The following is a 14,037-nucleotide window of genomic DNA, read 5'->3' on the forward strand; positions in this document are numbered from 1 at the left end:
GAAATAATACAGTTATGTACATTTGGCTTCTAGTGAAGTAAATTAAGCTTCTAAACCTACATTCTATTTTGGGGGACCTTAATGGTGATAATTTATGGTGTGGTTTTTTTTCTTTTTTTTTTTACTTTAACTTTGTAAATAAAAGCATGACCTGTGTTTTCAGGTTCGCCGGGTCTCCTTTGCAGATCCAATATACCAAGCAGGATTGGCTGATGACATTGATAGGCGATGCTCTATTGTTAGGTCCCATTCTTCAAATAATTCTCCCATAGTAAAAAGTGTTAAAACTTCACCTACTGCACAATCTAAGGTAAGTTGTGAGCTTTAAAATACACATACATGAATGCAGGTACGGAATTGCATAGTATAGTTTATCTTAAAACTAATAAAGAACAAGATGTCTTTGGTTTGAATACATTGTCTGCAACATGGTAAACAAACATGAAGAGGTGGGAAGAGTCCATGATAATCTAGTAATTGGTTAGGTAATAGTAATGTAATAATACATTTTACATTTTCTCAAAATTTTAGGAAATTACCGCACTCTAAGTAATGAAAGTAGAGTTATAAAATTATAGTTTTCTAAGGTTCTGAGTTTTTTTTTCTCTCCTTTCTTCTGTCTAGCATTATGCCACTTCAACCAAAGGATTTCTGTCCCCAGGATCACGTAGCCCTAAGTTGAAGAGCTCAAAGAAGTGTTTAGTAAGAAGTGCTTTAGTTTTCATGTAACTTTATATTTTCATGTTCAGTTAGGTGACCTCTATTTAACGATTTTGAAATTTATTTTAAGATTACAGAAATGGCTAAAGAATCTATGCCAAGTCCAACAGAAAGTGTTTACCCAGCTTTGGTGAACTGTGTGGCTCCAGTTGATATCATTTTACCTCAGATTACCTCAAACATGTGGTAAGTAGTTACTTGTGCTGGTTTATACTTAAATTTAAGTGATCGAGATTCTTTTATTTAGAATTGACCATACATGCGCTTTCACACATTTTGTTTTAGAAATACAAATTTAATGTGGGAAGATGGGACAGGTAAGGCAATAAGAGAAACATCTACCATAATACAGTAATTGACTAAGATAATTAAATGTATGTGTAATATTTGTCAGATGCTGTGCTGAACTCTTTGCATATGTTCTCTTATTTAATGCTAATCACAAATCTTATAAGGAGTATAATTATTATTTCTACTTTACCAGTTAAAGTTTACAAAGGTTACTCCACCAAAGTCATGAGGCCATTAAGTCATAATGTAAGTGAAGTCTGAGACACAAATTGGGCTTAGTCTCTTCCCAGCATTATTGCTTAAGCCAAACAAACACATCAAATTCAAATTTTGTTTTAAATTAAATGTATATGTGCCTGCCCTCAGAGTGGGCTAGGTGAGCCTATATAAAATTCAGTTATGACTGAGCATAAATCAGGAAATCTAGCTGGATAGGCCCTCACAAATAGAATAAATGTGAAAGTATATGATGACATTTTTCCTTTTTTTCTTAATCTCTTCAGGGCAAGAGGACTGGGACAGCTTATTAGAGCTAAGAATATAAAAACGATTGGTGATTTGAGTACTCTTACAGCATCTGAAATAAAAACTCTTCCAATCCGTTCTCCAAAAGTGTCCAATGTAAAAAAGGCTCTTCGAATCTATCATGAGCAGCAGGTAAACCTAGGTGTTATAAATCATGTATAGATAAATGATGTCTCAGTAGCAATTACAGAAGTTGGTAGTCTTGCTTAAAAACTCATTTTATGCCCCCTCCACCCCCCCAGTCAGAGTTAACTTAAAACATCACATTTTTAATTTCACAGAGAGGTTTGCTTCTTGATTTTGTCTGGTTTTGTGTAATGCATCTCTTTAGGCTTTTGAGTTCTCCTCTCCTATCCCCTTGTCTCGTTCATTTCCACCAAGTTGGTGATTGGTTCCATGGCTGCTTTTCCTAAAACCTAGAGGTTCAAATCTAAACATTCTAATAAAAATCTTTCAAATGTGTATTTAACAGTATTTCTCTTTTGATGTCCAACACAACTGTAACTAATTTTTCTTATTCTTACCAACTTTTTGCACATAAGTATTTCGGCCCATAGACATTTTTCAAGATTCTGATAGAAGCCAAGATTCTCCACTCCCTAACCCTCAATAAGAATACAGATGGAAAACTCATTGTTTCAGAAGGAGTAACACTGTTCTGAAACCTATGCAGAGACCTTTTATTTTTCTACTGAAACTACACAAAATTGTGAATAAATGAGAACAGGTTATGTTAAAGCTTGAAAACCAGTGTTTACATTAGAATTTCTGAGACTGGAGTTAGCTAACTATTGAAGACTTCTGCTATTTTCTTAAGAGTCTTTGATTTAAAAATTATTAAGTATTTGTAATCCTTAAAAACTTCTAAGAGACCCAAAGATTATATTAGTAATTTTCAGTCTCAGACTTGTCTGCTGTGGACCTTTCATAAAAGTGGGATTATATGAGCTGTGGTCTTTCATGATTGACTTCTTTGAGCATAATGTTTTCAAGGTTCATGTGTATTAGTACTTCATTCTTCTTTATGGCTAAATAATACCCCTTACATGAATGCACAACATTTAGGTCATCCATCAATTGCTTAACATTTAGGTTGTTTTTACCTTTTGCTCTTATGTACACATAAGTTTTTGTGTGGATGTATTACTCTTTGTCTTGGGTGTCTACATAGGAGTCTAATTGATGGACCCATCAATATGGTAACTATAACATTCTGAAACTAGTATCTTCTCAGTCACTAATTTGTATGCCTAGGGACACCTTTCAAAATTGTACTGTTCTTTTATTTTTAAAGATTTTATTAATTTATTTGACAGAGATCACAAGTTGGGAAGGGATGGAGCAGGCTCCCTGCTGAGCAGGGAGAGACTGATGTAGGGCTTCATTACAGGACCCTGAGATCATGACCTGAGTTGAAGGCAGAGGTTTAACCCACTGAGCCACCCAGGCACCCCAAAAGTTGTATTCTTTTTTTTAAAGTCCATATGTTTTCTGGTTTTTTTAAAAGATTTTATTTATTTATTTGAGAGAGAGACAGGGAGAGAGAGCATGAATGAGGAGAAGGGCAGAGAGAGAAGCAGACTCCCTGTGGAGCTGGGAGCCAGATGCGGGACTCCATCCCGGGACTCCGAGATCATGACCTGAGCCGAAGGCAGTTGTCCAACCAACGGAGCCACCCAGGCGTCCCAAGTCCATATGTTTTTTAAGTTTGGAAATAATCTGCCTTGGATTTTCTTTTCTTATGCTACTAAACTTGGGAAATACAGTGTAATTTTTTTTGGCTACCTGGCTCTTTCTTGAGAAGCCCATTAAATATTAGAGATACTTAACCAGATTTTCGAGAAAACTGAAAAACACTTTATAATCGCATTTTTTTTGTGTCACTAGTACAACATAGTTTCTTAGCAAGATTTGCTAAGCTAATAGTCATGTAATGGGCTGGGAAACAGGTCAGATTCTTTTCCAGTGGTGGTGGTGTTGGTCCCTTTAAAAGCAACTTTCAATTTTTTTGTTTTGTTTTTGTTTTACTGGCCTGTGTGTAATCCAGGTAAAATCTCGTGGACTAGAGGAGATTCCAGTTTTTGATATTTCTGAAAAACCAGTAAATGGAATACAAACAAAATCTCTCCCTTCTGATGAAGAAAGACTTGCCTCAGGTATGTTTGAGCAAAGCAGGACAATTTTATTTACAGTGTCAGTTGACTTTGAATATATGCTTCTAGTTTTAATTTGACCATGCTCAGTTAATTTGACAAGGTTTTTGGTTTTGGGGGAGTTTTTTTGGTGCCAGTGACCAAGTGCATGAAAAAGTAGCTGATACTGAAACCAACTATTTTCAGTTGTTTTTCTTGAACTGTCAACCGCTACTCAAGGATATAAACTAAATAGTGTGTTTCAGTTACGCTGTTAATAAAAATGAAGTAGACTGGCTCTTCAGTGGCACTAAATAAGTTACGGTGTGGAGTTTTCTGTTGCCTTGTTCTCTTGAGGAAGAACAGTACCTCAGCCTGCACTCTCAACTTAAATCTTAGGCACTTAAATTTTTTATTAACTTAAAAGGAAATATGTACAACTTAAGTTTTATCTGGAATAAATTAATTGTGCTTTTTTTTCTTTTAGATTTAATTGATCCTGTTGCTTTGGAAACTCCATTACCTAAAAATCTTGTGGCACAGATTAGTGCACTTGCTCTTCAACTAGATTCAGAAGATCTCCATAATTATTCAGGAAGCCAGCTGTTTGAAATGCATGAGAAACTTGGTAGCATGGCAAACTCTATAATAAAAAATTTGCAGTCACGTTGGAGGTCACCAACCCATGAAAATTCCGTTTAGTATTTTAAGAGAAAATTGAACTTTTTTTTCCCCCAACATCACTGGATTTGTTGATCATAAAATAATAAGTCCTGAAATACAGCACAATTTCAGACTGAAAGTTTGCAAAGTTGATAGCATTTCAAACCCTGAAGGGCTGTGACTTATGTAAGTTCAGTTTTGTAAGTTCATTGTGTACGATTTTTGTTCATACAATATTTTCTTGGCTGCTATGCATTGTTTTTCAAAAATTTAAATATCTTACTGAAATGTGGAAGCAAAAACTAGAAACAAAAGCAATCTATTGCACACATCTTAAACTCTTACATATTCTGATGAAACATTCATGAAAAATGAAAAGTACCTTATTTTAAGTAAGTAAGATTTAACATTTCTATTTGAATTTTTTCCTGAACTGATAACGGTGTTTATACTTGATATATATTTTTTTTATTTATGTTTGTTGTGCTTGAAGTTTAAGAAATTTGTTCTCAGTAGAAAACCTTAAATGAGATGCAAAAGAATTGGAACCTTTTTTCCCACAGATGTCAAATTTGAGCAGCTTCCAAGAAAAATACCCAAAGCTGCAACTTCTGGGGTTAAAATAAGCAGAACTTACTAAGATGCCATTCATTTGCATTAGCAAATATTTATGCAGCAGCATTTGCTTGTGAAAATTTAGTCATATGAGACACACTTATTTTAAAATGCACGACTCTTTGTACATTATGTATAGATTACAGTGTTTTTAATTTATAAATTTCAGCCTTTGTTAATGGCATGAATTTTTCTGCAGCTACTTGTGAATACCTTTGTTTAATAGAAACCTATTTTGTATATATTAAATACTGAGATACCAGTATGGACGTAGAAGTGCTTTGTGAGCTTGCTGCAGATGTTTGTAGGATTCTGTATCTACAAAAACAGATAGTTTTGTACTTAGTAAAAACACAAGTTTTTATTTTCTAAAGTAACCAGAAGGAGTTAAACTTACAGAAATGGGAAAGTATTACATGAAGACTTCACTATTCATACCACCACCACCACCACCCCTTTTTTTTGGTTTGCAAGGAGGGTATCTGCCACTAGAAAGCTTCATTACATTTCTTTTTAAAGTGGAGAGTTAGTGTGACTATTTTTGTTACAACTTGGGCTAAATGATATCTAGGATTTATCTGTTCTTTTCACCTACACGTAAAGCAAACTTGGAAGAAATTTGAAATTGAAATTGTTCTTTTGAAATATGTATGTTTGCCTAGTTTAAAAAAAAAAGGTGTATATAATTAAAACATTTGTAAATTTTACTGACTAGTATTAATGCCTGACTTCCCATATTTGTTTCGTCTCTTTACAGTGAGAATATTTCCTTTGTTCTGATTAGAATAAGTGAATGACCTTCACAGTTTCATACTTTATTCAGAACTAAAAGGCACACATTCTTTTAGCAAGTTACAGAAAGTTTAATTCTTGTGCTTAGTTAGTTCCTATATTCTGAAGGGGACCACCTGCCAGCCAGAAAAGTTGGTGTCTTTTTCGTAATCATAAATCCATCATTACAAATATTTTGGGGGTAGAAGTTTCATAGTCCTACACCAAGGTTGGGTTTAAAAGAAAATCTGGGACTGTAAAACTGAGGATTATAAGCTTGACAAAATAAGTAAAAAATAGAAACTTTGACAGACTTATAATTGTGGTTTATATTGCCTCCCATTTCCCAAATTATATTTTATAGTAAAGAGGCACATAAATTTTTAGTTAACAGGTGTAAGAAGGAGTATGTATATGTGTTTGTATGGAGTCAAAATTGGCTTATCTCATGACTGTATCTTAATGTTTGTGTTAACGAAAGAACTTCGAACAGTATAGGAGAAAAGTGATAAACATTTACTTAAATCACTGAATTTGATACAAGCACAAGTATGTATTTTCGGATACTGTGTTTGAACAAGGATCTGTTTAAAAATGTTAATTGAAGGCAGAAATCAGTTTGCTAAATCTTCATTGTTGATACAGTTAAGCATGTATTTGAGGCACCTTATTTTTAATACACTTGCGTTAAATTTTTACCTGAATAATTCATAAATAGCAAAAACTTAATTCTCCTTGATCAGTTTCAGTATGTTGTTTAACTATTAAAATTAAATCAGTTTTTCAGTATTTTCTAAGGGTTAATTAAAAAATAGCAAATATTAATAAGAACACTCAAATGTGATTTCTTATTTTAGGCATTTATAAAAAGAATCTGGTTGCTTGTAGAAAGCAGCACAGTATAACTTCTCATGTTCCAAAATGGACTTCATGTGGTGGATTTAAATTTTCAGTATTGCACGGAGCCCATTGTCAAAGGTGTTATATTTGAACAAGTTTGAAAGCCATTGTTGAGTGGTATGGATGCAACTTTCGCTCAAATTCCATATGGTGTAGGATGAATCAGGTTTAGTGATAATGTTATTGGATACTATAGTCAAAAATAAGATTTAAATCTGAATGTGATAGTTTCTGGCATTGCTCATGGATACTTTATAGCCTGAAAATAGTTAGGGATTCCGTTATATATTAAGAATGATAAAAATGTCATTTTTATCAAATTGGATTTTTATCCATTTTTATCAAAATTGGATTATATCTTGCCTAAAATAAAAGTGGCAGGGCAAGAGACAAAATTAGGGGAAAATGGGAGGGGTGTGGGTAAAATACACAATTAGAGTTGGGTTTTTTTTTTTTTTTAAGATAAAGGAATGACAGTAATTAAAAATACGTGCTGTTTAAAAAACCTTTGTTGGAATTTAACAGAAAATACGAGTTTATTAAAGCGTTCACATTTTTACCTTAATGTCATTCTTTCCAACTTCATAATCCAGTAAGAAGGGTGTAGTTTCCATCTCATATTCATTACTGATTTTCAGGGAGATAATTTGCAGCTAGGCTAGAAGGCCGTAAAATAGCAGTTACTGACCGTATTAGGCTGAGACTTTGGTCGGGGAGAGAGAGCTATTCGCACATTAGCACAGCGCTATCTATTTAATCCCTAAGCCATCAGGAAGGTCTTAGACATTATATACAAGTGTTAAGTTTTGACTTTCAACACAGTGCTTCTCAAACTTGTCTATATGTAAGAGTGCAGATTCTGATTCAGCAGGTCTGGGAATGGGGCCTGATAGTTTAGTTTATCTCTAAAACCTCCCACATGACCCATAGAAATGCCTGTGTTTGTGGCAGGAAGCTTCAGGCTGTGAATTAGGTGGTAACATAAGTGGCTTTAAATCCCAGGAATTACTGCTACAAAAGATAAGATTTAGTGTTGTGGTTTTTTTTTTAACTTTTTCAGGTTTATGATTGTGGGTGCCGACTGGCCTTGAAGGCTTCAAATTAAAGTTCAAAAGTTTTTTAAGAGTTAAAAGTAGAATTTTGCCTCATTTGGAGCCTTTTTTAGATAGGAAAATTCATGGTTTGGGAAGATTTAGGTTTTTAAATAGGCAGACAGTTAATGTATTTCATGTTACAAAGAACCTAACTAAACAAATGGACAGTGTGAGCCTTTTTTCATGAGGAGTGTAAGTAGATTATGTTCTCATTTTTTTAAATATAAAAGTAAATTGCAGATATTAGAAATACATTTAGTCTCTAAATAAATCTTGCCTTTTGAGTTATGGGGCTTCACTATTTTACTAATAAACATTGAAAACTGATTACCTAAGATTAACTTGGCAGTAAAATTAGCAGTACCAAAATAAGCCCTGACAGATGTGACTTGTCATTTTAGTTAAAGACCTCTGGTTACTTTGCTGTTATGTTGTTGAAATTTTCCATTTCATCTTAAAATGGTGTTTGAAAGACAGTTGAATAATTTTTCTAAAAGTGAGTTTTTCTTGGCATTCAGTTCTATTTCCCTTATGTATTTACTTTAAGTACTCTTTTCATAAGAATTGTACTCATTCAGAGCACTTAAGAAAATGTAGCCAGAAGTTAAGTAGTGGGATTTTTAATTGATTTATCAAAATTTGTTGAGTGCTTGATTTATAAAACAAATCTGGGCCTTGGTTTGTGATGGTCCAATATGATCTGTTTATCATATACCAGGCTTTGTATATTGCTTTTTGAAAGTATTAAAATCTGAGTCATTAGCGTTTAAAATCTGTAGCTTTTTAATAGAATAGTAGTCTAACAGAATTGAATGTTCACTCATTTCTTGGAATAGAATGTTAAACTTTGTATCGTGGTCTTAATCATGTTTTTCTTTATATACCAAGCCAAAGAACAGTGAAAACCAAACATGAAGTGCCAAGCTGTAAATGCTTACTCTCCTGAAGTATACCTTAGAAGAAAAGATAATCTCTTCTTTTACCTGAGAATATAAGATTGAAGGCAGTATTTTAAATTGATAGCACATGGAATAAAATAAAAAAGGTAGCTTTTTAGTATAGGTACAGTCATATATACTTTGAAAATAGCTGGTAGTTATCCTGTATATAAGTACTGTAGATAAGTACCAGAACTGATACTGATGAATACCCTGAGTAATTATTTAAAATACACGTTATGTACAGGTCACCTGTCTGGCTCAGTTACTGGTGGAGCATGCAACTCTTAATTTTGGGATTTTGAGTTCAAGCCCCACGTTAGGGGTAGAAATTGCTTAAAAATAAAATCTTTTTTAAAAATGAAATATACATTATTTAATATCCTGCCCTCCAAAAAGGAGTAAAGTAAATAACTTCCAATAATAGAATTATTTCTTACATGAATAAATTGCATATAACTAGAAAGTTCACCTTCAAAATAAAGTCATGGAATGAAATACAGTATAATAGCTATTTTATATTTAATTGAATAATTAGCAAGTATCTAAATACATTTTTATTTTTGTAGAATGAGAATTTTCTAGGAAATGAACAATGAATTTTGAGTATAGAAACTGAAATATGGCATGGCAATCTTAACCTAGTATGTTGTTACGAACAGGTTGAAAAACTACAGCCTGCCACCTGTTTTTTTATACATCCTCTGAGGTAGAAATGGTTTTTACATTTTCTAAAAGGTTGAAAAAATTCAGAAGTAATATTTTGTGACACATGGAAAGATGAAATTAAAATTTCAGTGAAGGTAATAAGATTTTACTGGGACACAGCTATATTTATTTACGTAGTGTCTTTGGCTGCTCTCCTGCTGCAATAGCAGATTGGAATAGTGTGACAGACTGTATGGCCTGTTAACACCTAACATTCACATATTTATTTGACCCCTTTGTGTAAAGTCTGCTGATCCCCGTTACAAAGTGTAGGTTCGTTCATATGTGGCCTGTAAATCCAGTTGGTCATTTGCTTCTAGATGGCAGATGGGGCTCCTGCTTCCTTAAGTCCTAAATTTCTATTGCTGTTACCTAGATTTTACTTTTACAAAAATGTGTTACCATGACTGCATTTGTATCTTAACTGTATTGCTCAAATACACATATACTAGGAGATACCAGTACTTTTTAGGTACACTTTTTTTTTCTCCTGTTTAATCTCAAATGACAGTAATGTGTTTACTATGGATGTTAAGGGACACTGATGTGCGAGGGAAAGGCATCTAGCACTGGGTGGTTCTGTCAGACCTGTGAAATAAGTTGGGAGTTGAGGGAGTTTGCATTCTGTGTTGGTGGGGAATCAGTTGCTTTCAATCTGTCTTAACACTACCTCCTGTGGATAGACTTGACTAAATGCACTTAGAAAAGGCTGAGAGAAGCCAAATCAGTCATTTATTAGCCCTGCAATATTTTTGTTCCCACCACTTGATGAACTCTGAGAGCTTTGTTGTACATTGAAAGTGTTTATATTTGTTAAGTCAAGTGTTTTAAGTTGAAATTTCACAGAAGTACCTGTTCATGAGTCAGTTAACTGCACTAGCATCTGGGGACTAAGGATGTGGTCAGTATGTGTGTAATGTTTTATACAGTGTTTGAAGCAGGTAGACCAATACAAAAAGTGTATTTTCAGGTTCATTATGATTGGGGTTGAGGGAGGAAGAATCTTTCTGATCCACAGTAAAACTTTAATGAACTATTGAGTTAACTGTTACCACTTGCCAATTGAGACTGGATATTGAAACATTTTTAAAAAGAGATGCACTTTAATCTTAAATAAAACTATAAAAACTAAACAATTCTGGCACTGTTTTGTTTGTTTGGTTCGGCTTTGAATTGAGTAAGATGAGCATAATTCACATACAAGCTCAGTGAACACCATGACCCTCCACAGACACATGAGCCATTCCTAATTGATACCCATTGTAGCCATACAAGAGGTTCTCTTGTATACGTAGTTTCTGGGTTCCACACGCTTGTAGATCCATACGTCTGAGTTAAAAATGAAATAGACTTAATGATGTTAAAGAAGACTGCAGCAAAGAGCCACAAACTGAGTGTTAACAGAAATTTTTTGTTCCACAGTTCTGGAGGCTGGAAGCCTGAGACAAGTTGTTCACAGGATCGGTGTTTTAAAACGGCTGTGAGGAAGATCCATGCTTCTCCCCTAGCTTCTGGTGCTTTGCTAGCAATTTTTTACTTTGTTGGCATGTAGAAGCTTCACTCCAGTCTCTGCTTTCAGCTTCCCCTGGTGTTCTCTGTATTTGTCCAGACTTCTACTTATTTATTTATGTAAAGATTTTATTTGACAGGGAACATAAGCAGGGGGGTGGGAGAGGGAGAAGCAGGCTTCCCGCTGAGCAGGGAGCTCGATGTGGGGCGTGATCCCAGGACCTTGAGATCATGACCCAAGCCGAAGGCAGACACTTAATGACTGAGCCACCCAGGCGCCCCCAGACTTCTTTTTATAGGTACCACTTGTATTGGCTTTGAGCTCATCCTAATGACCTCATTTTAGCTAATAACTTACGCAGTGTCACATTCTGAGGCATGGGGTGGTGGGGTGGTGGTGGGATGGTGGTTAGTGCTTGTGGAGACCTGAAGAACCCATAATAAGAATTTCCCAAGAGGAGCATCGGGTAGTACCGTGAACACTAGTCATGACTAGTCATGGAGGGAACTGGGCTGAAGTTCTGACTCTGACTCCAATATAGCTCAGTTGCAAATTGATCTCTTATAACCTCTTGCAGATGGTATGAACAGCTAGTCATGGAGGATTTTGCAGCGGTAGGTCGTCTAAATGTGTGGTAGCGGATTATTTGTACAAAGGACTTCCCTGTTATCACTGTATTCACGGAGTGGAGGGCCAAGCAGAAGTCTTGCAAAGTGGATGAGCAGGAAAATTCCTGGATATGTTTTAAGGTGTGTCAATTGTGACTGTTTTAAGATGTGATTAATGGGATTCACTTCAAGGTAATGGGAGGAGAGCACTGGTAGAGTAGACAGACCAGAATCAGCCATGAATTGAAAACTTGTGAGGCTACAGGAGGTGGGTATAGTAGGGTTCTTTATTTTTGTTTATGAAAATTTTCAAACTATTAACTAAAAGCCATAGAATTCGATAAAAATGGTGTCTGCTTATCTGTAACAGCAACTGCAAAGTGTACTTTGGCAGCTTTAAAAAGTGAATAGGAAATTTTAAAACGTGTCGTAACTGAGACAGCATTAACTTTGTTCCCAAGGTTGGAAACATAGCACACAATGGTATTGGTGCATCGAACCTGGATTTTTAGCCCAGTTTAAAGGAAGATTGAAGATGGGAGAGTGGCTGTCTTTCCCACCATTAAGATGCTTCAGCATGGCCTGCCTTTTTCGGGGGACTATTAAGTTTCATAAGGACACAGCGTGTTCTGGCTCATCACTCAAACCCCAGCATCTAGTGTGGTGCCTGGCACGCAAATGTGGTCTCTGAGGGAGAGAGAGAGACATATCTTAAGAAGCTTGAGGACGGTTTGCTCTTTGCCTTTCTAATCTGCCAGCTGCCGAAGGCAGGGCTTAACCAACTGAGCCACCCAGGTCCCCCCATAGCTTTTTTTTTTTTTAATCATAAGTTTAACTTTTTAGTTTTGCAGTAGTGAATTTATAACCTATTTCTAAATTTAAATTAGCACTTAAGGATGTATTTTTGGGGAGACCAGTTGCCGCCTTCTTTTCCTTGTACTTAGCTCCCCTCAGGCCATATTTTCCCTGAGTGGAGGAGCAAGAGTGACAGCTCATTTTTTTTTAAAAGATTTTATTTATTTATTTGACAGAGAGAGATCACAAGTAGATGGAGAGGCAGGTAGAGAGAGAGAGAGAGAGAGAGGGAAGCAGGCTCCCTGCTGAGCAGAGAGCCCGATGTGGGACTCTATCCCAGGACCCTTCGATCATGACCTGAGCCGAAGGCAGCGGCTTAACCCACTGAGCCACCCAGGCGCCCCGTGACAGCTCATTTTTAAAGCTTCCTCATTTTCCATGGCCTCTCCCAACACTCTGCATTACAAACAAGGAAGCAAATTGCATTATTAAGCAGATAAATAATAAATTCATATTGAAAATACATGCAGAATTTTTCCCTTTTATTTTGTTCCTTTTAATTCCAGTACAGTGAACATACAATGTTAGTTTCAGGTGTATCATACAGTGATTGAACAGTTCTGTACATTACACTATGCTCACTATGATAAATATACCCTTAGTCCCCTTCACTTTACCAGTTCCTCCCCAACTCCCCCCAAACAACTTCCATTCTGATAACCATCAGTTCTCAAGAGTCTGGTTTTTTGTCTTCTATCTTTGTTACATTGTTTTGTTTCTTAAATTCTACATATGAGTAAAATCAGATAGTATTTGTCTTTCTCTGACTTACTTCACTTAGCACTATATCCTGTAGATCCATCCGTGTTGCTAATGGCAAGACTTCATTCTTTTTTTATGGCTAAGCAACATTCCATTATATGTATACCACATCTTTATCCATTTATCTGTTGGAAGGATGATTGGGCTGCTTTCACAGTTCAGCTATTGTAAATAATGCCACATTAACATAGGAGTGCACATATATTTTCAAATTAGTGTTTTCATATTTGGGTAAATAGTGTGATTACTGGATCATAGGGTAGTTCCATTTCTAATTTTTTGAGGAACCTCCATACTGTTCTATAGTGGCTCCACCACCAGTTTGAGGAGGGTTCTTTTCCTCCTTGCCAATGCTTGTTGTTTCTTGTGTTATTTATTTTAGTCATTCTGACAGGTGTGAGGTGTGAGGTGGTATTTCACTGTAGTTTTGATTTGCATTTCCCTGAATGTTGAGCATTTTCTCATGTGTCTGTTGGCCACCTGTATGTCTTAGAGAAATATCTGTTCATGTCTTCTGCCCATTTTTAATTCATATTTTTTGGGGTGTTGAATTATATAAGTTCTTTGTATATTTTGGATATGAACCCTTTATAAGATTTGTCATTTGCAAATATCTTCTATTGAGTAGATTCTTTTAGTTTTGTTGATTGTTTCCTTTGCTGTGCAGAAGCTTTTTTGATGTAGTCCCAATAGTTTATTTTTGCTTTTGTTTCCCTTGCCCTAGGAGACATATCTAGAAAAATGGTGCTACAAAAAGAAAGTTGCTACAGACAGTGTCGGAGATACTATGTGTGCACTCTTCTTCGAGGATTGTTATGGTTTCAGGTCTCACATTTAGGTCCTTAATCCATGGGTTTATTTTTGTGTATGGTGTAAGAAAGTGGTCCACTTTTATTCCTCTGCATGTAACTGTCTAGTTTTCCAAACACTATCTGTTGAAGAGTC

The 14,037-nt window shown here is 35.4% G+C and overlaps 1 protein-coding gene across 5 annotated transcripts in view; it reads left to right on the forward strand.

Annotated features, from left to right (window-relative positions):
- Positions 1-7,089, forward strand: part of RIF1 (replication timing regulatory factor 1) — a 59,391-nt gene extending 52,302 nt beyond the window's left edge. For all 5 annotated transcript variants that reach the window (XM_032355533.1, XM_032355536.1, XM_032355535.1 and 2 more), the window contains 6 exons: positions 164-310; positions 625-702; positions 791-906; positions 1,515-1,668; positions 3,584-3,692; positions 4,156-7,089. In XM_032355533.1, the coding sequence (XP_032211424.1) occupies positions 164-310; positions 625-702; positions 791-906; positions 1,515-1,668; positions 3,584-3,692; positions 4,156-4,370 (819 nt within the window). In that variant the 3' untranslated portion in view covers positions 4,371-7,089. The remainder of the gene's footprint in view (positions 1-163; positions 311-624; positions 703-790; positions 907-1,514; positions 1,669-3,583; positions 3,693-4,155) is intronic.
- Positions 7,090-14,037: the final 6,948 nt, after the last annotated feature.

The sequence above is a fragment of the Mustela erminea genome, chromosome 8 (assembly GCF_009829155.1).
Source record: "Mustela erminea isolate mMusErm1 chromosome 8, mMusErm1.Pri, whole genome shotgun sequence".
NCBI lineage: Eukaryota > Metazoa > Chordata > Mammalia > Carnivora > Mustelidae > Mustela > Mustela erminea.